Source organism: Amblyomma americanum, chromosome 5 (genome assembly GCF_052857255.1).
Source record: "Amblyomma americanum isolate KBUSLIRL-KWMA chromosome 5, ASM5285725v1, whole genome shotgun sequence".
In the NCBI taxonomy this organism is placed as follows: domain Eukaryota; kingdom Metazoa; phylum Arthropoda; class Arachnida; order Ixodida; family Ixodidae; genus Amblyomma; species Amblyomma americanum.
In genome coordinates, this window is record NC_135501.1 from 111378633 (window position 1) to 111399022 (window position 20390).

General features: G+C 47.2%; 1 protein-coding gene across 1 annotated transcript; it reads right to left on the reverse strand.

Moving 5' to 3' along the window:
- Positions 1-1506: 1506 nt before the first annotated feature.
- LOC144134926 (uncharacterized) lies at positions 1507-12919 on the reverse strand. The gene is made up of 5 exons (XM_077667728.1): positions 12844-12919; positions 9840-9944; positions 9264-9356; positions 7338-7559; positions 1507-1700 (listed from the first exon to the last, which is right to left on the reverse strand). Exons 2-5 carry the CDS (start codon positions 9855-9857, stop codon positions 1536-1538), a joined length of 498 nt encoding a protein of 165 aa, XP_077523854.1. The 5' UTR covers positions 9858-9944; positions 12844-12919; the 3' UTR covers positions 1507-1535.
- Positions 12920-20390: the final 7471 nt, after the last annotated feature.

Genomic DNA, 20390 nt, shown 5'->3' on the forward strand with positions numbered 1-20390 from the left:
GCATACGGCGCGCCCATCCCAAGCCTACCGCAGCGCCACCACCTAGGCGGTGACCGTTCTGGTCCGCTCTGCGCCCGGCTGCCCTTATCTAAAAATGTTCAGCAAAGTTTATAGATAACGTTGGATAAAAGAAAGAAAACTAACGTGGCACTGTCAAAACCGTGTAAATGGCGCACGTGTCTCTGAGGTGAAAGCGCCAACGAAAGTGGGCCGATTCTCGGGGGAAAATTATAGGCACGTTTTCCAACTCTCCTTATCTGAAAACGTTGATGACTGGCAACCAGAGCAATGATATCTTACCACGCGGCGCTGCGGTTCGCGGAACTACCTATAGGGCCGTACTCTTGCTTGCAGGACAGGAGGGTAGGCGAGGAAGCAACTTTTATCTGGCGTGCCACCACCCGGACATCCAAGTGCCGGCCTTAAGTAATTTTGCATGGGGCACTTCTTCTCGGCTAGGTTACCAACAGTAACGATTGCATCTGTTACTGTTTCTTTTTCGGCACGTGATGCCTCGTCGGAAGGAACTCGCGGGAGCGATACATGATAGCGCTGCTTTTAGCCAGTGTTAGACGAACTCGACAGCGACATAGTTCACTATTTCAATGCAACTAACTCACACGCCAGCTTGCTAGGTAGGTGTAGTAACAAAATTAACAAGAGCACAGTCCCGTCAATTCAGGAAAAGTAACGACGATAACAGAAGAGTGGACATTTGAACTAGTTGGTGGGGGTTCATCTTACGGAACAGCGCAAAGGACATGACAGCAGGCTATGATCAAGCGATCTTCCTCTTCAGTGAGAGCTCCGTGTCGCCAATCCTCTTCTTCTAGGCGGGCACGCACAATGCGGGTCACGGTCCCTACTGCGCGCCCTACCTAGGGAGCAATGTTTCTCCGGGACCTGCCTTCCTGGACTAGTTTCAGGATTTCTACTTCTGCAGCGAAGTCGACGCGTGGCCTTCCTTTCCTTCTGGCGAGATTCGCAGGGTGTGCGTCGATTTTCTGCGCTATCGCCAATCGGGAACAAGGGGAGCGATATCCCCGCTTTTATTAGCCTGCTCTATCGCTTAGACAACATTTAATAAAACGGCCTATTTCAGGCAATTATTCCCTATTCCTTCACACTCCTCCTTCCGCCGCTCTGCTGAGGCTGACCTGAAAAAGTAACTACCAAGGAGCAAAAAGAAACTATCCCAATCTTCACCGGTCGCCTACGGAAGCAGTATTAAAAAAAGGAGAGAGCGCCGGACAAAATATATTTGCTGGGCAGTGGCAGTCCCCTGTACCCCCTAATACGGAACAATGGGAACGGGTCGACACTCGTTATCAGCGTCCTGGTCACCGGCAGCGCCACGGTTTGTCTTTTCGGCGCTCCTGTGATCCGTCTTCTGTGCTAATGTTTTACTCGGGACAGTGTGGTGCATGTTCTGCCTAATGGCGGCTGCCTCCACCGATACAAAAAGACAACACCGCCAAAGGAGTTTCGGCAGGAGCTTTATTTTTTTTTTCCAGCCGCGCAAGGCACCCCACCATTCAGTGCTGACGTCCAAAAGCGCCGCGGCCAGCAGTTGGGTCAGGAGTGGGCTGCGTAGGTGGAAGACCAGGAGTGTTGCCTTCGGCAATGGTCATGGCCAGGCTGTGGTGCCAGGCACTCAGGTCAAACGTCCCCAGCTCATTCCATGAGGCCCATGCCGGCTCCTATAGGATTAACACGAATCGCAACTTTGAAAGTATTGAAGTCCCTCCGTTATCCCTTCTCTTACGGCGCGGTTCTGGTGTCCAACGATATAGGAGACAGATACTGCGCCATTTCCTTTCCCCAAAAACCAATTATTATAATTAAAGGAAGATCACTCAAGTTGAGCGTTGAAGCGTGAGCTCTATACCAAGCAGTTGCACCTATAGACAGAGTTGCAACTTCGAAAGGCGCTTCTTAAGTACAAAAACGTCACGCCCTGGGCAAGGCGGTAGGGAGCTGAACAGTTAAACAGCGTACATGTTGCAACAAACCTCGCGAATATTTCCCTTTCAAGCAGGGAGCGAAAGGTGCTCATTCGGTTTCAGCTCAGCACGAACGCTCATGTCAAGTAAAAACTCGCGCTTCTTTTATGACATACTCTAACCGATTGCATGGCAACTTCACCGCACACATTTTCCCGATACATGAGTGGTTCTAAAACCGTAGTGAAAAGTGTACTCTCGAAAGAAAACACGTGCAGCGAGTCTCAACATGTAGCGGAAACATTTGATCAATTTTTCACGTCTGTTTTTCTGCCACGAACAAATGTTTCAGAGTTAACTGATCAGTAAAATGCTAAAAGCAGCCTTAATGTTGCAAAAGAAGGTGTGATGACACTACTACTCAAATAAGACGCCAAGAAATTGCCAGGTCCTGAAATACCTGAAAAATTCCTGACATACTGTGACCAGGCTTCAAATTTTCTGGCTGTTATTTTTCATTTGTCACTGCGAAAGGAAGGTTACCATACGACTGGCTGCTGGCAAGACTGGTGCCAGTCTTTAAAGAAGGTAATAGGCTTCTTGTGGATAACTACCGTTCCATTTCAATTACTTGCACGCCGTGTAAAATTCTCGAGCACTTAGGTTATTAATTTCTATACATTCTACTAAGTGCTCGAGAATTTTACAGGAAACACGGATTTAAGAAACGTTAGTAAACTTATTCAGCTTTTCGAAACACTAAATAGCTTTGCAACTGCAATTAACCCCCGGCAGCAACTAAATAAAATTGCAATATACCTTTTAAAGGCTTTCTGCAGGGTGTGCCATGTGAAGATGATTGAAAAATGTCAAATTTGAGTTGGTTCTCAGAAAAATTCGAGCCTACTTGCATAATTGCAGGCGTTCTAAGCATATTAATTCACCCAGTGTCACATTTTCTGATAATTTGAAGTGGGACAAGCATATTGAAAAAATTTGTGGACCCTCCCAACGTAAGCTTGGCTTTCTTATAGGGAGACTACGGAATGGCACTCCCAGTGTCAAATTTGCGGCATGTAAAACTGGTAAGACAAGCACTAGAACATGCAGGAATCCATTGGGACCCTCACAGCCTAACCGGAATAAGCTAATTAGAGAGGGTTCACAGGTTAGCAGTCCCATCGTTTTTCGAGCAACGACAAAGCAATCGGTGACTGCGCTCCTTGGCAGGGCCGGGCTGCCACCTTTGTCCCTGATAAGAAAGATAGCACGGCTCAAATTCCTTTACTAGCTTATCACAAGGCCTTCACTGAGATCCGGATGCATATCTACAACGTCCACTACGAGTATCTGCACGTAAATGTAACCCTAATGCCATACAGCCTTATACACAAAAAGTTTATAATTCCGGTAATTATGTCTCGTCCAAATAATTGTTGACTGCAACAGACTGGATACCAGTGCGTTCTCAGGATGCTGCTCTGCTGAAAGGTTTCAGCAGAAGCTGAAAATGCTTTGCTTTAAACGTATTTGAACTGTTGTACTTTTACCCATTCTGTAACAGCCCGCAACATTTTAACATGACTAAATAAATAATCGCGTATTCTAATTCCATGCTCGTAGCTTTTCGTTATGCTGTCTTGTGACATATTTAAAGGTATGATGCTGAACTGAACCGCTTATTGACAGTACTTTATAAGGAGTGATTGTTGGTCTTCTAAAATCTGAGCTTTAAATATCCCGGTATAACACTCAATGAGGCAAAGGACGGAAAATCGTTAAAGGGGTTTATTAATGACTGGCTTCCCTGCAGGAAGCCTTCGGTCCCACGCTATTTCCCGCATCGTCCTCGTTGTAGTAACTTCCCGAAGTGATAACGCAATCACTAGAGGTACGCGTTTTTGTACACTACTACTCAGTATACAAGTGAAAAAACGATTCATAGCTGGTTAAAAAAAAACACCGTTCAAGATCAGTACACCTTAAATCGAGGCTTTACGCCATCTACAAACCAGTGTCGTTGATAACGTCCCTATTTCAGTTGAATTCTCTTCGAGCGTGCACATCATGCTTCAAAAATGTCTTGCACGTAAGCGAGTGCGATTTGCAGTCCCTCATTTATCTCGCAATAATTCCTGCGTTCCCAGTGCTGTTGGCTACCCGCGTGCGGAGATTGTGCAGCCCAAAATGGGCATTCGTGCAGCTGTACACGGACATTCACTGCTGTCCGGGTTTTATATAAGACGAGACAAACACGTGACGGCTGCAGGGGAGATCTATCTGTTGCGGCGCAGATATTCCCTCCGCACACACTCACTTTGACTACTCCAAACGTTACGATGAATGTAACCTATAGAGCTGAAACAATTCAACTGTCTTTGTTGCTCGAAAGTGCAGGCGTTTACGGCGTAAAAGTGCAATATTTGAATTTTATTGGTACTTTTTTCGGGAGAGACGGCGTTGGCACTTTAGCTTTCTCAGGAAAAGTCTGAGTGCATCTCGGTATGATTTTTTTCCGTAATAAAAACTTTTCGTTGTTGCTGGCTGTGCCTATGCATGTCCGCAGCAAAAGGCGTATTCACTATTGATAAAACTGCGTTAAAAAGAAATTCAGGGGTACACTTTGTTGACCTAAACTGCGGCGAGGCGAAAACCTTTAGCGAGGTGTTGCTGCTTGTCACTGATGTGTGGTTAAGATGTAAATTAAGTACACAACTGTCACTACATATGCATTGGCAGGAAATAGCGTAGTCGTTAGCACGCTTCGCTGCGGTACAGAAGTATGGTGGCTCGAATTCCACCGTGCGCAAGGATTCTTTTCGTATCGAGTTGACGTCATTTGATTGACAGGTATAGTGTCGGATTTCGCGAACGTATGGACGGAACGAAGCATTAAGTCGATGCCGACTCATTCGTTCATTGGGCTTCGGTCGCTGTGTAGCTGGGTAAGTAGTACGCTTGCGTTTGCCTGCATTCCTCGACTCCATTGAAGCGAGCATGCACTAGAAGGGAGGTTGCGCGGACCCGGCTCCGTGGACACCTGCGAGGCGTCTGGCGCGGGCGCAGCGAGCGCGCCGGTGGCGCCACCTCGCGCATCCGCAGTGAACTACCAAAGGCGCAAGAGCGTAACGGACGGAGGGAAAGGGTCATTGCCGTGAGTATGCGCCATAAAGGCTCCCGCCTTAAAACTTCCCAGCCATTTGATTAAAAACTCGTTACGCCAACAGCGAGAATGTATCGACGATCACCGCTTTGAAGTTTAGTGACTGTGCGCCTAGCCTCCAAGATCAGCGCGCACAAAATAGCAGACGCACTGCTATTTGGGTGCAAAATCAGCCGGTGGTGGCAAACTACGTTTCCAGTGGAGTTCTCTGTTGTCACAATGGGGGCAATCTGTCGATACATGCCAACTTCAATTGGTGTTCACTGACCATTTAACGTTGTAAAAGCAGCTATGCTAAATAGCGGCGTAACATAAGCGGTTTGGCCTTACCAATGTGTCGCGAAAACCCTTTCCAAGCATCTGGTTGAGTTTTGTACTCCAACAAAGAGAAATCAAAATCAGAAAATGAACTGTAGTAAAATTGCTTGCGCCTGAGTCATGAAAGACTAGGCTCTCTGAAGGAGATGGAGACCTTTAATTTTACGTCTAAGGGTCAGTTTGGAAGAAGACATTCTGCATGTAAAAACAAAACAAGCACCCGTCAAGTACGTGAACGAAAATTTAAGGTTTACTCGCAGCCGCTTCGACACCGTTATGAGCGCCTTGTGCACATTGAGAGGAAAACAATTTTGCGTTTGCTTGGGATCAGGTTAGACCACATGCAATATCTTGGGCATACGGCCCCTCGTCCGGTTTACCGCTCCGGTCGTCGAATGTATGTGAAGGGACTGCATGAGCTGGCCGTAAGATGAGGTTTTTTATCTATACGAGCGGAATAATAACAATCACGGTTTGTCCTCTGCCAGAGCGTTAGAAGCTACGTTTTCATTTTTCACGATATGTCGGCGTTTTCTTAAACCGAACGTCTCACCTGCGCACTTCACAGCATTTCCTCGCGTTCTCGCGCGCACTTGACGAATACTCTATCTACGCGCATGCTCATGCAGTCCCTTACGAAGCGACCAATCGGACGCGAGGCAAAATGTCCGAGATATAAAAGCACGTCTCATTGTCAACAAGGCACTTAGGGGTGCCAGAACACCTCTTTTTACCCTCATCTTTCCTCTGTGCTCTCTGCGAGTGCTTGTTTTCCCTCACACGAAACGAATTTTCCTCGCCCGACGGATCACCATTAAATCAGAAAAGTCAACAGAACGAAGAGGCGGCACGGTAATGAAGGTAGGTAGGTAGGTCGTAGGTTCGTCCAGCGGGTACCGGGCCTCGCCGAACGTGCCTTTTCGCTCCACACAAAGAACATACTCTGGCCAGGGGAAATGTTGTACCCAGTAGTGCCTACCCGAAGGCATTCCGGAATTAAACCTCGCAGGTCCACATACTATAGGCGGATGCTCAAGCCACTAGGGCTCTGCTCCAGTTTCTAACTGCAGACAACACAATGCACGTGCGTGCGAGTCATAAGGTGCCGTGGGCGGCGAAGTGGGGCACGCCAACGAGTTGGTTTGACGAGAAGTTAAGACTGCTCTCTCTGTAGTAGTAAGCGCAGTCGACTGAGCTGAAAATTCACCTAACTAGTGAAATTTCGTTGAAATCAGAGGTTTCAAGAAATGAGTGTGGCGGATCCACTTGCTTGGTCCGTTTAGTTCCGCCCTCGGTGGTGGATCTCCGCGCAGGAGCCAGCGCGATAGAAAATGTGCCACGTCTGGTCACGTGATCGATGTAAACCTGTGTGGAAGCCGTTGTGGGGCAGCTAGAGTTGAATCTGCCCCAATCATTCGTTGGCCGGTGGGTCGGTTCTTTTTCGTATTCCGTAATGAAACACCGACGAAAACCTGACGCTTCTCTTGACAACATATTAATGCGTTTCAGTAAGTAGGCTACTTTATAAGAACACGCTGTCTTTTTAAGCTACAAAAGGGCAGAAAAATAAAATACGGACGTCGTGGCACCATTCGGCTCCGCAAGCTGCAGTGACCTAAGTACTTTCTACACGGGCGCATATCCCCTGAGTATGGGTAGACCGCGAGTTACTTCCAAGCACAGACCACGGAGCCCTCTTTGGCCGTGACGTCACACGTTTGAGTTCAGTGAAGGCCCTGTAAAATTATTTTTAAGCAACAAGTACATATTATTCTACCGAACAAACGGGAACACGGCCATGGATGAGGTATACAATCTATGTTTGCTACTGAACATTACATTAAGTTGTGTACATATAAAAACAAGCTCTGAAATCAAGCGTGACTGTCAAGCAGAAAAGCATTATATCGCACCTGCAGCGAGGCTCCAAGTTGTTCGTGACGCACTGGTTGGTCGGTGTGCAGTGCGCGACTGCTTGGCAAACCGCCGTCACTGTGGAAACCGGCTCTGGCTAGCTGCACACCGCCGTTCTGGTACCCCCCATTCCTGTGGCGCTCGGCGCTGCCCTGGAACCTGGTCCCGTTCAGGTATGCACCCGGAACGAACTCGGGCGCTCTTGGATTCAGTGTGGAGCACTGCGAAAGAGACCCAAAGGTAGGAGGGCGAATTATTAAGCCCCAGTATCGCTAATGGGTGGTAATCTTCAAAAGCGCCGATTGAGAGGGAAGGTGAATTTTTACTCCATACCGGTAAGCGGAGTGGGGTCCGGATAGCAAAGAATAATTAAGAGAGGCATTCATTAGAACGGAGCCTGCTGCGCCCACATATGATGGCTATACAGAAGCCCATACACTTGTCGGCACGATTCCGGCATCCTCCCTCGCACTGAGTCAGCCACACCTGCCGTGAGGCTGTGCGTTCTGGATAGTAGAGTTACAGCATGCGATCCGCGATCGGCTACCGTGGTCCGCGCCTATTGGTCCAATTGGACCAATGTCGGCTATTTAACCAATAGGCACCACTGCGAACGCACGCGCCTATTGGCCAACTCAAAAGGAGCGCACTCGGCTCACTGGCACATGGCGTCATCTATTGCCGGTAGCGTTTCCCGGGTTTTATAATTGCTCAGTCTTTCTGACCGTGCGCGCGGAGCGCGGTCTTGTTTCCTAGCCGAGTAACCTATTTTTTTTTTTCACCACAATTCTATCGTAGCCAGATGCAACGGATGCACTCTGTAAGCTACGGTCTAAATAGGTGGCACGGCATACCCGTCTCTCACTTGCGTCGTGACAAATCACGCATTGCGCGTAAGCTTATTCGACCACCGTTAAATCCAGCGCCGCCGGCAGTGATGGGGGCGTTTAACGAAAGGTGCCTACACGAATGGAAAACGCTAAAGCAGTGCGCTTGATATCTTTAACACGTATCCATTCTCTTTATGGACCTTTGTTTTCAGCACAAAGGGCGCGCGCAAAATTTTCTTTATCCGGAGCTTTCATCGTAACCGTACAGTGCAGGCCTCTGGCCTAGGTAGTATTTTTTTTCACTCAACCGTTTCGTAGTTTTCGAGATGTATAGAGACCACCAGTGTGAAATATGCCGTTCGGGTGACAGGCTAAATACATTTACTGCCGTTAAAGTTGCGGGCATCTACCTTCTCAGTGAGGTGGCACCCTAAAGGCAAAGGCAGCGAAGTAAAATGTGGAGTCATAATGGATGATGTCACCAAAGCCTGTCGCGTCCGACGCAATCAACGCAGCCTAGCTATGAACTCTGGTAACCAGACTGTTTTCCACTGCGGCAGGTTTTTAGTGCAACCAGCAAATCGGCGCCTTTACAAAGCGTCGATTCACCAGTAAGTTGTCCAGGCATATCAGAATGAGCCAAGAATACCGAACTGACTCAGCGGTTAGGCCCTATAGGATCGCTCATTAGGCACAAGCCGACCGGCACCGTTCGCCATTGTTTTCTTCCTGAATTACAGAGCACGCAGGATACGGTTCCCAACATTTTTAACGTATATAAACCAGTTGTAGACGAAAAATGCGTACCCGAAAGAAAAAACGGTGACATTACACGAATACCCTAAGGACGATGCGCGAGTAGGGAACTTTCAGTGCAGAACTAACTTTTCGCCCAACGTAATACGGGCACGAAGTAGTATCAAAGACCAGCACTAGTGATAGCGTGACTGTCATGTTTTGCAGCCAGCTAGGACGGGCACTCAGCGTCTTTATGCTATAGTCATGCAGCTCAGCAGTTATCAAATCGGGGTGTCTCTTCTCTTAGCTGTTGGCTCTATGCAGTAATTTTCTAATGAGGAAATACTTGCCACGTACGATGTAATCGCCAGTTATGGTGCTGGGATCAAAGTTGTAGTTGTGAATCCCGTCCTCAACAAAACAGCGGAGTGATGCATCGCATTGTGTGCACTGGGGAAAAGGGAGAGAGCGGAAATCATATAATCAATCATTTTTAAACGAAGCCTAGTTCGTGCATGCCGCATTATTGGCCAGAAAATCTAGACGCGATTGAGTCATCAAAGTTAACTTAACAACCTAGGAGCACAGACGGAAAATTATTCATGCAGCATGCGTGGTGTGGGATGCCTGCTGCTTCTCGGCCTGTGCTCACATCTGCGGTGACGATACGTTGCAAGTAATAAAACTCCGAGCGAGGTTTCGCATGAATAACATTTGCAGTTGATAGCAAACTACTAGGCGTTGGGAGTTGAAAGTAAGGCTGAAGAATAACTCATAGCAGGGAACAAACTGGTATCACTTCGCTTTCTTAAATAGAGATAAGTATAGGCTTGATAAATCTTGGTACATCTTGAAGTTTCTCTAAGCGAACGCGCACCAATAAATGCACGAAGCCAAGTTAACACATGCTGGTTTAGAACGGGTGTTGCTTACCTTGATGAAAACTCGCATAGTGCTACGTTAGTTCTGCAGCCGACTGTTCCGTTGTTCACAACTTCCGCGGGCTTCTGAGGAGCCGACTTCACCGTCCGTACAAATCTGAAATTTTGAACCATGTAAGCCGGCCGCTAGTCAGGATGCTGGCTAAGACTTGCAGCAGCGTAGCGAGTAACGTCTGAAAGTATTGCTCGGCTCTGCTCACCTCCAAAATGTCCGCAGTGCAATAATGAGGGTACGCTTGTTTGTAAGAAAGCGACACGAAAAACTGCTACATGCTGCTACATTTCAGTTACATTGCAGTGAGTCCAGTTTAAAGGTGTCTACCGAGCAGGCTAGCTGTAGTCTTGAAGAATTCTTTTCTCGCGTCGAACTAAAATTACTAAAATTAAATTTTCTAGATTGCGAGCGTGAAGTTGGCGTGTATTATGAGCCATCTCACGTGTTTTTCTCAGAAGAGCCTTGATCCTTAATTTAGGTCTGAATAACTGCAAATTTACCTTTAGCGAACTTTGGAAGTAATTTTCTTAACAAGAACTTGGTTTACGGATTTTAATTTATTTTTGCATAAGCTATACAAAACGGGGAAAGCAGAAAAAAGTTGATGCCCAAATGTTAACGACCTTTATGCAAAAAATAAATTCGTTAAAACGAAGCATTGCTTGCTTTTAACTGAACAAAGAAAACGCAGAAAATTCTTGAATGGCTTCATTCATAGTCACAATAAAGAGCTACGTAAGTGAAGTGTTCAAAGATAAGATTCATTATTGTATCCTGTTTAGAGCTTGTTTTTGAAATATCTTAACTCCAACCAACTTTTGCTTCTTCGCGGAAACCTAAAAAAACGCTAATAAACGACTTTTTCAGCCTTGTTCGTTTGGCCCTCTGGGGCGTTTTGTGTGGAATGACCCAATTGAGGAGTTAAACTGGCTGTGTCGCCAGCTAGCGTTCTCGAGCACACACAACTCAAATTTATACTATACCGTGTTTCACATTAGGTTTTACACAATATTTAAAAATAGTCTTTTTGAGTTAGAAGAGCGCTTTATTCGGCATAGCAATGACAGCGGTGTGGTACATCAGAATACAGACCAGACCTGCTAACAAGCCGACTGGTTAAACAGAATTGAACAGTAACTTTTTAATTATTACTGTCGAGCTCCTCACTTTTGTTTTTGAAAACGCTTTTACCCTCAGCGCTCTGGTCCAGCACATTTTTGCTATTTCAAGCGTATGTGTTTTAGCGCGTTGTAGCCAAAAGTTGTCCGACAGCGGCGAAGGTCACCGCGTTTGAGAACTCGTCAAAACAAATATCGATATTATTTACGCTGGGCTACACGCCCTTGAATAATTAAGGAGCCTGCCAGCAATAATAAAAAGTAACCTATTCAACATATGTGAACCAGCCTGCTGGTTAACGTCTTAGCCATATTCTGATGTACTACACCACTGACAATGTTCCCGAAAAAAGCGCTCTTTTGACTCAAAAAGCCTATTTTTATAAATTCAGTTAACGTTAGGTGAAACACCCTGTATGGCATCCATGGTGCGACTCGTAACCGTGCCACCGTTTAAGGACAACATCTGGGCATATCTTGTTGCAGCAGCCACATTCTTAATGCACATTGAAAAAGCGTGAAAACACTAGCAATGGTACCCACAGAGCAACCTAGGATGCTGAGGGGCCACCTAGGTCACGTGACCTTGCGGAGTCATCACCTACCCACCAGATAGAGCAAACTGCCCACTGTGGCGCGTGGTAGTTAAATTAATGATTGGTCGCTCGGGAAAAACAAGGCCAATCGCTGGGAGAATTTGCCACCGCAGGGCAGTGGCGCATCGCTTAATCGCTGCACTGAGGCGTCAGGAGGGGTATGTCCTAGGGTCCCAAGGGATTTGATTAAAGTAGAGAACACATTCTGCACATCTGGGAACCAATTACGGTATCGCTTCATACCCTAAGGCAGAACTGAAGTGCCCCCTGCAATGTTTCCTCATAAGGAACTAACGGTATCCGCATTGACAATATTCGCGCAGTGACCGCGGTGTGCTAACAGCCGCGTAGGTTCAGGGCCTATTTGCCCCGATAAAGCTATACTTGGGCACGGGGTTTCCGCCAACTTTTGAGTACCGTGCCTTAGAAATCATATAACTGCTTTCAAATGAAGGGATATTGAAATCAACGAGCATCAGAAATCTCTGAAGGGCTATTTAATGAGCCCTCATGCCGCGCAAACACTCCGGCGTTTGCTGCAGCAATCACGACAAACAGCGCCGCGCTCTATACCAGATTACACTCAAGCCTGTTTAACATGCAAGCGATAGCGTCCCTGGCTGCTGCCGCTGAGGATGAAAAAACAATTTGAGCCGTCCCGGCAGCTCGAGCGTCGAGGGCGACGAGGTTCCCACAAGTTGGGAAATTTACGGTACGACGCGTCGCTGAACCGCGAAATTCGCTGAGTCGCTTGTAAGTTAACCGGCCTTGCAAGTGGGGGCGGGTGACGTCACGCAATTACCGCCCAAGCCGCTCGCAAATGCACGTTGGTCCCACAACGAGACTTCTCTCCCTAAAATTCGAGGCTCGTAGTTGATACTCCCGAAAATCTACCACTGTGGTAAGTGGCAGCCTGGTGTGGGCCTGGGGCAGGCCTAGACCTCCTAGGCCTACGTCCCTTTCACCGCTTAAATATGCTTAGGGGGAACGGGCCGGTATAACATTCGCAAATTCTTCGCCCTGGCTAATGGGAAGAGGGGCTGCAAAATTCGCATACTCCTCCGTTTCGTCCTGCAACCTGAAGCTACGCCGCACTGCGAGGCACGGGAGGCCGCTCGGCTGCACCGCGAGCGCCGCTCTCGTGCCGCCGTACTGGCTAACAGAACTCGCTGAGCCGCCCTCAAGATATGCGCTGCTGCCACCGAGACAGCGCTTGCGAGCAGTCAGCAGAGGCAAAGTCGGCGAAGGCGGGTGGAGCGCAAACGCAAGCAGAGAGAGGTTACTCACAGGCAGGAGGCAGAGCCGACGCTGTCGCAATGGCGGATCCGAGGGAGCTCGAGCCCACGCGCTGTATGCTTGTCGTTGTCTTTCTCACTGCTGGGTCCCGCGCCAGCGCGCGAGTGTGATCACGCTGCAAGACAACGAAATCTCATTCGTATTTTTTTTAGCCTAAGAGCTCTCCCAAATCCCTTCTCGAATCGATGACAAAGCCGCATTTGCGTGTTTTTTTCGTATACCGCATGGCGCTTGTCCTTGTGTAAAATCTCTCAGAAAATGCACGTAGCCACCACGGTGGCATAACATGGTTTTCGCGCTCGCGTGCTGACTTAAAGGCCCTAAAATTTGGTTGCATAAGTATGTTGCAGCAACATATAAGCGCACTGTCTCACTTGCAAAGGAGGAGTATAATACAAATCATTGACTCCCTTTCGCAATCAGGAAATAAACGAGCTTTGTTTAATTTCGTGAGGCGCAAGAAGGTGATTCCACCGGCTGTCAACATTGCATCCCTCGTTCAGTCCCCTGCTGACATCGCAAAGGCCTTATAGAACATTGCGTGTGGCCTAGAGCTTCGCTTTGCATCTGCGCTATCTTCTCCAGCTATATTCACATATGCACCTCAATTGATTTCACTGAGGTCTCTATCCCTGAGCTGTCGCAAATTATCTTGCGCTTATCCCCGGCGGCTCCTGGTCCCGATGAGGTCACTTCATCTATAATCAAAATTTTGTTAAATAAATCTCCTGAAGACCTATTGGCTCAAGTTGACCATTCCAACAAATGCCTTTGGATGCCTCATGAGTGGCGTCGTGCTTAAATAGTTCCATTGCTTAAAAACCAAGGCAAGGTTTTTACTTTAGACAACATATGCCCTATTTCATTAACATCGAACCTTGTGAAATTCGTGGAAAGGGTTTTTCTCAGACGCGCCATGCCTTCCATTTCTGAAAATGCTCTTTCGAATCCCTGTCAAATTGGTTTCAGGCCATGCTTTTAAATTTGGTGTGCTCATACTTATCTAGAGAGGCGTATTAAATTAGCTCGCAATAGAAAACAGTTTGATGCGCTTGTCACTTTGGATGTCAGTAAAGCGTTGAACACTCGAGCCTGTTAGATTACAGGAACTCAACTTCCCAAGCTAATTTGCAGCCTGAATTCCTGCTTTTTTGTAAAATGGAGAATATTATTGCTGCCAAAATAGTGTATCCTTAAAGAGGTTTCAACAGACAAGATGTGTACCGCAAGGAGCAGTTCTCTCACACGTTCTTTTCAACATTTTTCTAAGCTCAATTCCGTGCATGCAAAATGTGAAAACTTATGTGTACGCCGACGATATTGCATTTTTTGCATCAGCAGGTGACATTAACACTCTTTATTGAACCCTGCAAACTTACCTCAATGCTCTTGACAACTGTATAGGAAGAATTTATCTTCTCTAAATGTGAAGAAATGCGCGTTGTTAGTATTTCCAATATCTGTTCCTATAAATATCTGCCTGGTCTATCGAAATAACATAATTCCTCAAGTTCAGACGGTGAAGTATCTCGGAGTAGTATACGACACTACTCTATCCTGGCGGCCACACATTGAGCAAGTTACTGCAAAAGGACTTCGGACCATTGGCACCATGCGTAGGCTTTGTGCTAGCTCAGGCATGAGAAGGCATACACTTCTGATTTATAAAATGTACGTCCGCCCAATTTTGTAGTTCGGGTGTGTTTTATTCTCGGGAGCTCCTGCCTATAAACTCCGCCTTCTTGTGCTGTTGGAGCGTGAGGCGTTGCGCCTTTGTCTTGGGCTTCCAAAATATGTCGCCAATGCTGTTCTGCACCTTGAGGCACGAATGCCATCGTTATCTGCTAGGTTTCGCCTTTTAACAGTTCAAACATTTTTAAAATTGTGCGACTCACCTCTTCACGCTTCCAGCATAATATTTCTTAGTCAACCTTCCGCCTATTTTAGTGCTGCCTGGTCTCGTTTTCATACCCCGCAGATATGTTACGTGCAGTCCCTCCTTGATCCCATAAATATTCATTTCACAGATGTCCGCCAATTGTATAACAACTCATCACCTGTCCAGATTGAATTCGATGACATTTTCCTATCGAATGCAGAGCTGCAGCCTTTTCCTCTTCTTCAGGGTTTGTTGCATGACCACCTATGGTCCTTTACCTCTCATATTCTTATTGCTGCCGATGCCTCGCTGGATCGTGAGAAGGGAGGTGCGGGAATTTTTTCACCTTCACTGGGTTGGTCTTTTTCTCTCCGTCTTCCTGGCTTCACTCCAGTTTTTCTGGCCAAATTATTAGCAGTAATCTTAGCCTTACGAAAATTAGGAACTACCGTTTCGCAGGTCGTGATTATGAGGACTCTCTGGCCATTTGCTCTTCATTATCCTCACTGACTGCGTCTCGGGCATTACGCCTCTTTAAGTTCCTGACCCCGCTCCATCTAAATTCGGTAAGGCCGCTTTGGGTACCTGGTCACATGGGCTTTCACTTAAATGAGGTTGCAGATTCCTTAGCAAGCGCCTCTCTGCGGCCGAATTATTGCTATCTTGCCAACCTGTGCATATAGAGCTGCGGTGAGGTTTCGCAGCGGCAAAATATTTCAGGAATTTGCTGCCTCGGCTCTTACATCATATCCCAAATATCAGCATCTTCTGCATCTTTATAGCATCAAAGGCTGGCGCTCGCGCAGACTAGAGGTATCTTTCACGCGTTTGTGTTGCCGGGTTCCCTTTCTAAATTTCTACCTTCACAGATTTGGCCTGGCGGTTTCCCCATTGTGACCTTTTTCTGCCGAACCTGAGACAATAATCGCTTCCTGCTGTTCTGCCGCCGCTTCTCCCATTTGAGGAAGCGTCTTTTGCAAATTTAATTTCAACTGGGTTTGTCTGTGTCCTCTGCGGTGTTTCATGACATTGGCGCTTCTTTGCTAGGACGAAGCTACAGGAGCGTGCGCTATGCTGTGCGAAATTTCCTTCAAGAAACGCAGCGACTCCCATTCTAATTTCTTCTTCCCGCTCTCAGTCAGTACGACGTTGAAACATTACAGGCATTGTATACTATTATGCACATTAAGCCATTGTCCTTGGCCACTCACCCGTGGGGGTATGTGCCAGCTTTGTTTGTTGCCTACCTGCCTACCCATTCAGACCGTGGCAGTCCTATTTCTACGGAGGCAGATTGCTAAAGACATGTGTACTGTGCGAGGTTAGTGCACGTTATAGAACATAAGTTCTCGAAATTAATCGGAGCCCTCCACTCCGCCGTTCATCGTAGCATCTCGTAGCTACAGTCACTTCGGTCGTTAAACCCCCATACACAGGAATACCTACACTACGTCACCCCCTCCAGGGGCATCGGAACGGTGAAACTGTCTGGAGGGTTGTGATACTGCGTACGCGTTAACGCATCGGTTTACCCCACTTAGCTCCTCCCTACCAGGAACTGCAGTGCCCGATAGAAGGAAAATGAATCTGTGCTCAAGCCGACGCTGAGGGTTAGGACCTTTATGGCCCCTCGAAGATGGGCTAGTGGGTCTCATTGTGGAAGCTGCTGAGCTGAAAAGGCACAGCCTTTGTCAAGAATTTTGAGCCCAAGGGATTTGCTTATATGCGGTATATTGAGTCTCCAGTAGCATGCGTAGAAGTTTTTCCCATTGGAGGAGAAAGGACGATACCTTCTTACATTGAGATTTTGAACACGGAGTGCACTACCAGCCACACGGTGTGACTCAGAAACAACCCTGGGCTCTAAACGTTTGACCGATACTGTACCTTGGAAAGGGACAACGTGAACAGGATACACCCGCCCTGTGCCAGTGAGTTCCTGTCCAGCTTTTCCCAGCTTGTTCGATTAAACACGTCTTATTTTCACCGCGGCAGCTTCAACAACTGTCGATGAATCGAACATATATACTAGACACCACTTATGGCCAGATAGAGCTTCCGGCTTTGGCCGCGGGGAGAATCCTAAGGCCGCTATACTTTGGTTTGATCTCGAAAAATTTATATACTTGTGGAGGGATTGGTCACACAAGGAAGAATTTAACGCCTAACATATTTGAGGACAGATTTTGGAAAAGCACAAAAAAGAAAATGAAATGAGAAGTGAAATTAACACGGCATTCTATTCTTCCGTACAACTTTTCTGCCTTCCTAAATACTTGTTTCTTCCTCTTTCACGGCAAGGACTGAAACCGTGAATTTTCGTAGAGGAGCCATTCAAAAAACACTGGAGCAAGCAGGTTGGAAGCCATACCTTTTGTGGTTGCGAAGCTTGCTCTGACTCCCTTGGTTGCGGTTAGCCTAACTTAGGGAAAATGGTAGCAGGCGATGACAAATAAGATACCCTAGTATTAAGAGAATAAATATATCAATCTTTATTTGTGCATAAAACATTTACTTGTTCCGATCTGCGAGGATGGACTGAAATTTGGAAACCCATGCTGTAATGGCACCGACAAAAAATTAATTCCACGCAACGTGAAGTCAAAATAGAATAACTCCCCTTGAGAACTTTTTAACTCTAAACGAAGCGTACGAGGATGCCTGAAAGTCCTAGGACATAGCCAAGCGACGACATCTGTGGTAATATAAGTCCAATGGTTCTACAGTAACTAGTTTGCCTTCCAGACTACTCGCGTCGCTGTTCTCGAAGTCGGCGAAGTCTCTACTACGACATCTGCCTGAGCAGCGTTCTTTTTTTGTCGTGTATACGGATTTTTCTATCACTGAGGCAGCACTATCGCGTTCCGTGGTTAAGCGAGCTATTTAGATTGAGATATGAAAGGCGGGAGGCTGGATCCAGTGTGTACTGCTTAGGGTGCTCGTTGGGTGCACGTTAGTTCGGAGGTGGAGCGCACGTATGCGATCTCCATTTTTCGGATATTTCGAATGGTAGCCGAGCTGAAAACAGGAATGTTAGTACAGCGTCCAGTGTACCGCTTTCACCATCGTGCATGTGTGTAGTTATGAGCCTTAGTACAACCACCGTTCCAGTTCCTCTGTCGTTCGAATCCTTTCTGACTCAAGAGTTGAAGTGAGCGTGTCATATGCTTTCTCAGGCCATTCCAAAAAGCCTGACCGTCCTCTCAAAATAAGGCGCATAGATGAAACATTGCATTTCATCCGAATCAAGGCAACTTTCCCCGCGCTACCCAGGTTTATAGAGTAAATAAACGAGCCAGACAACTTTGCCCGTTCTTGGTAGCTATGTAGCTCACAGACACTATCACCGTGGCGTCGAATCGAAATGTTTTCGGGTTCGGTTCGGGTTTGGATTCGCGTAATCTGTGTACTGTTCCTGGTTGAGGTGCAGAGCAACATTATGTTCCAGTTCGAGCCAGTTCAGACGGGTTCGAACGGGTTAAAAAATTTTACACTATAGGCGAGTTTTCTAAGCAACCTTGTTTTTCCTTTGTTTTGTTTGATGCATGCAATACCTTCCGACTTGGCCTGTTGTAATTTACTCTAAGCCACAGATAGTAAACGAATTTACGCCGAAACCTGCAAATTCAAATAAACTCAAATTTATGACTCTCACTATGTTCATATAGTTCTATTTAAGCAGCAGCTTTTTCTTAAGTGTTTCTCCAGCCTCCAGTTTTCACTTTAAAACTGCCTTAGAAAACGCATGGGTGAGTACGACATCCACCACCGTGTTAATTTTCGACACGAGGACAAGGATTCAATGTACGCGCCAGAAGTTTTTTTTTCGGGGGGGGGGGGGGGGGGGAAGAAAATAATGATGGGTACTTTTTCCTTCCGCAAGAACAGGTTTTATTGATGTAATTTGCAAGAATCTTCGCTGAGCTTTATTTGCGTGTGCACAGGTGTAAGTAGGATGGTGTAGAAAATGTGCAATAGGAGTATTGTAAAAAGAAATACTCCTACCAATCTAAGCTCATTTAAGCTAAGTTTGTGCGGAACTTTGCCGAATAGACGAGTAAACTCCAAGTAGTCCACGCTTAGGAAGCGTGACTATTTTTTTACACGCTTATTCTCAGCTTGATGTTTCTCCGCGCTTACATATATCACGCATAGGAGGCGTTATTACCCACTCCACTTCAAACTTTGTAGGCATGATCCCCTGTTCTACTTCACGCTTGACCTGACTTGCAGAAACTTGTTTCCCCTGTATAGTTTATTTAGTCAAGGCATCTGAAATGGGCAGTGATGTTGACACTCCCGAGCACAAGCATCGGGCTTCCTCCGTCCACAGCGATTTCGGTGTGTTGTTTCGTGGTATGAATGGACTCCGGTCTGAAATACGAAGACGAGAGAAATATATATGTCACGACCCGAGGAGCCGTGCACGTAGGCGTCAGAGAGAACCCAAGACTGAGAGTCCAGGTCACAGAGCCAGAGCACCTCGAAGGCCAACCACCGCTTCATCGTTTCGACTAAGCGTGGAGGCCGCGCGGCGCGTTGAGCACGTGGCAATATACATTAAAAGGGGGGTTTCTGCACAAATAAGTCAGGGGACAGAGGTCAAGGCGGGCGACACAAAACGGCGAACAGGACGGCGGGCAGCGCCGACTGCCAGTCTAAAACCAAGCGATCTCGTGCAGCGCGGCGACACTTCGTCTTTCATCGGCGCCTCGTCTTCATCGGCGCTTGGTCAATTATCTGCCTATGCGGCATCAGGCGCGGCCATCACAGTTCGCTGCAATTGCCCCGGGAACGAAGAGGAGCCACCCTGGCGACCTACTGCGAGGACAAGAGGAGCGGGTCGTAGTAGGTCTTCAGGCGGCTGACGTGTACGGTTTCTCGTCCGCGATGGCGCAAGTCCGAAGAGAGGATGAGCGGCTCGACGATGTAATTCACAGGCGACGTTCGCTGGACGACGCGATAAGGGCCGTAGTATTCTGTACGGAATTTTGACGACAATCTTGGTGCTGTGTCTGGAACCCAGAGCCAAACCAGGGATCCTATCGGAAAAACGTGTTGCCTGTTATCGTTATCGTGACGATGCTTTTGGTGTCCTTGGGAGGCCGAGGTGAAAGAGCGCGCCAACTGGCGGCATTCCTCCGCATACTTTGGGATTTCGGAGAGGGGCGTCCACTCGGAGGTGTCAGGAGTATATGGTGGGATGGTATCCATCGTGGACGACGGCTCACGCCCATACAGCAGGAAGAAGGGGGTAAAACCGGTGGTTGACTGGGTGGCGGTGCTGTAGGCGTACGTCGCGAAAGGAAGGACAGCGTCCCAGTTGGTCTGATCCGCTGCGACGTACATCGTGAGCATGTCTCCGAGAGTACGATTGAGTCGTTCAGTCTGCCGGTTAGTTTGGGGATGGTATGCAGTGGTGGTCCGATTTACGATGCGGCATTCGGTAAGCAGCTTCAACGACGTGGGCCACATAAAAAATGTCCCTTGCATTCTCGTATACTAACGGAGAACGTCAATAGCAATTTACATTTGCAATTAACGTGAATAAATTTGTTCGAAATATCGTTTCAGCTTTCAATCATGACGATAGCATCAAGAAAAGCATTACTGCTGATGTGCTAGCTAATACGTCCTCAATATGTGCAGCGTTAATGGA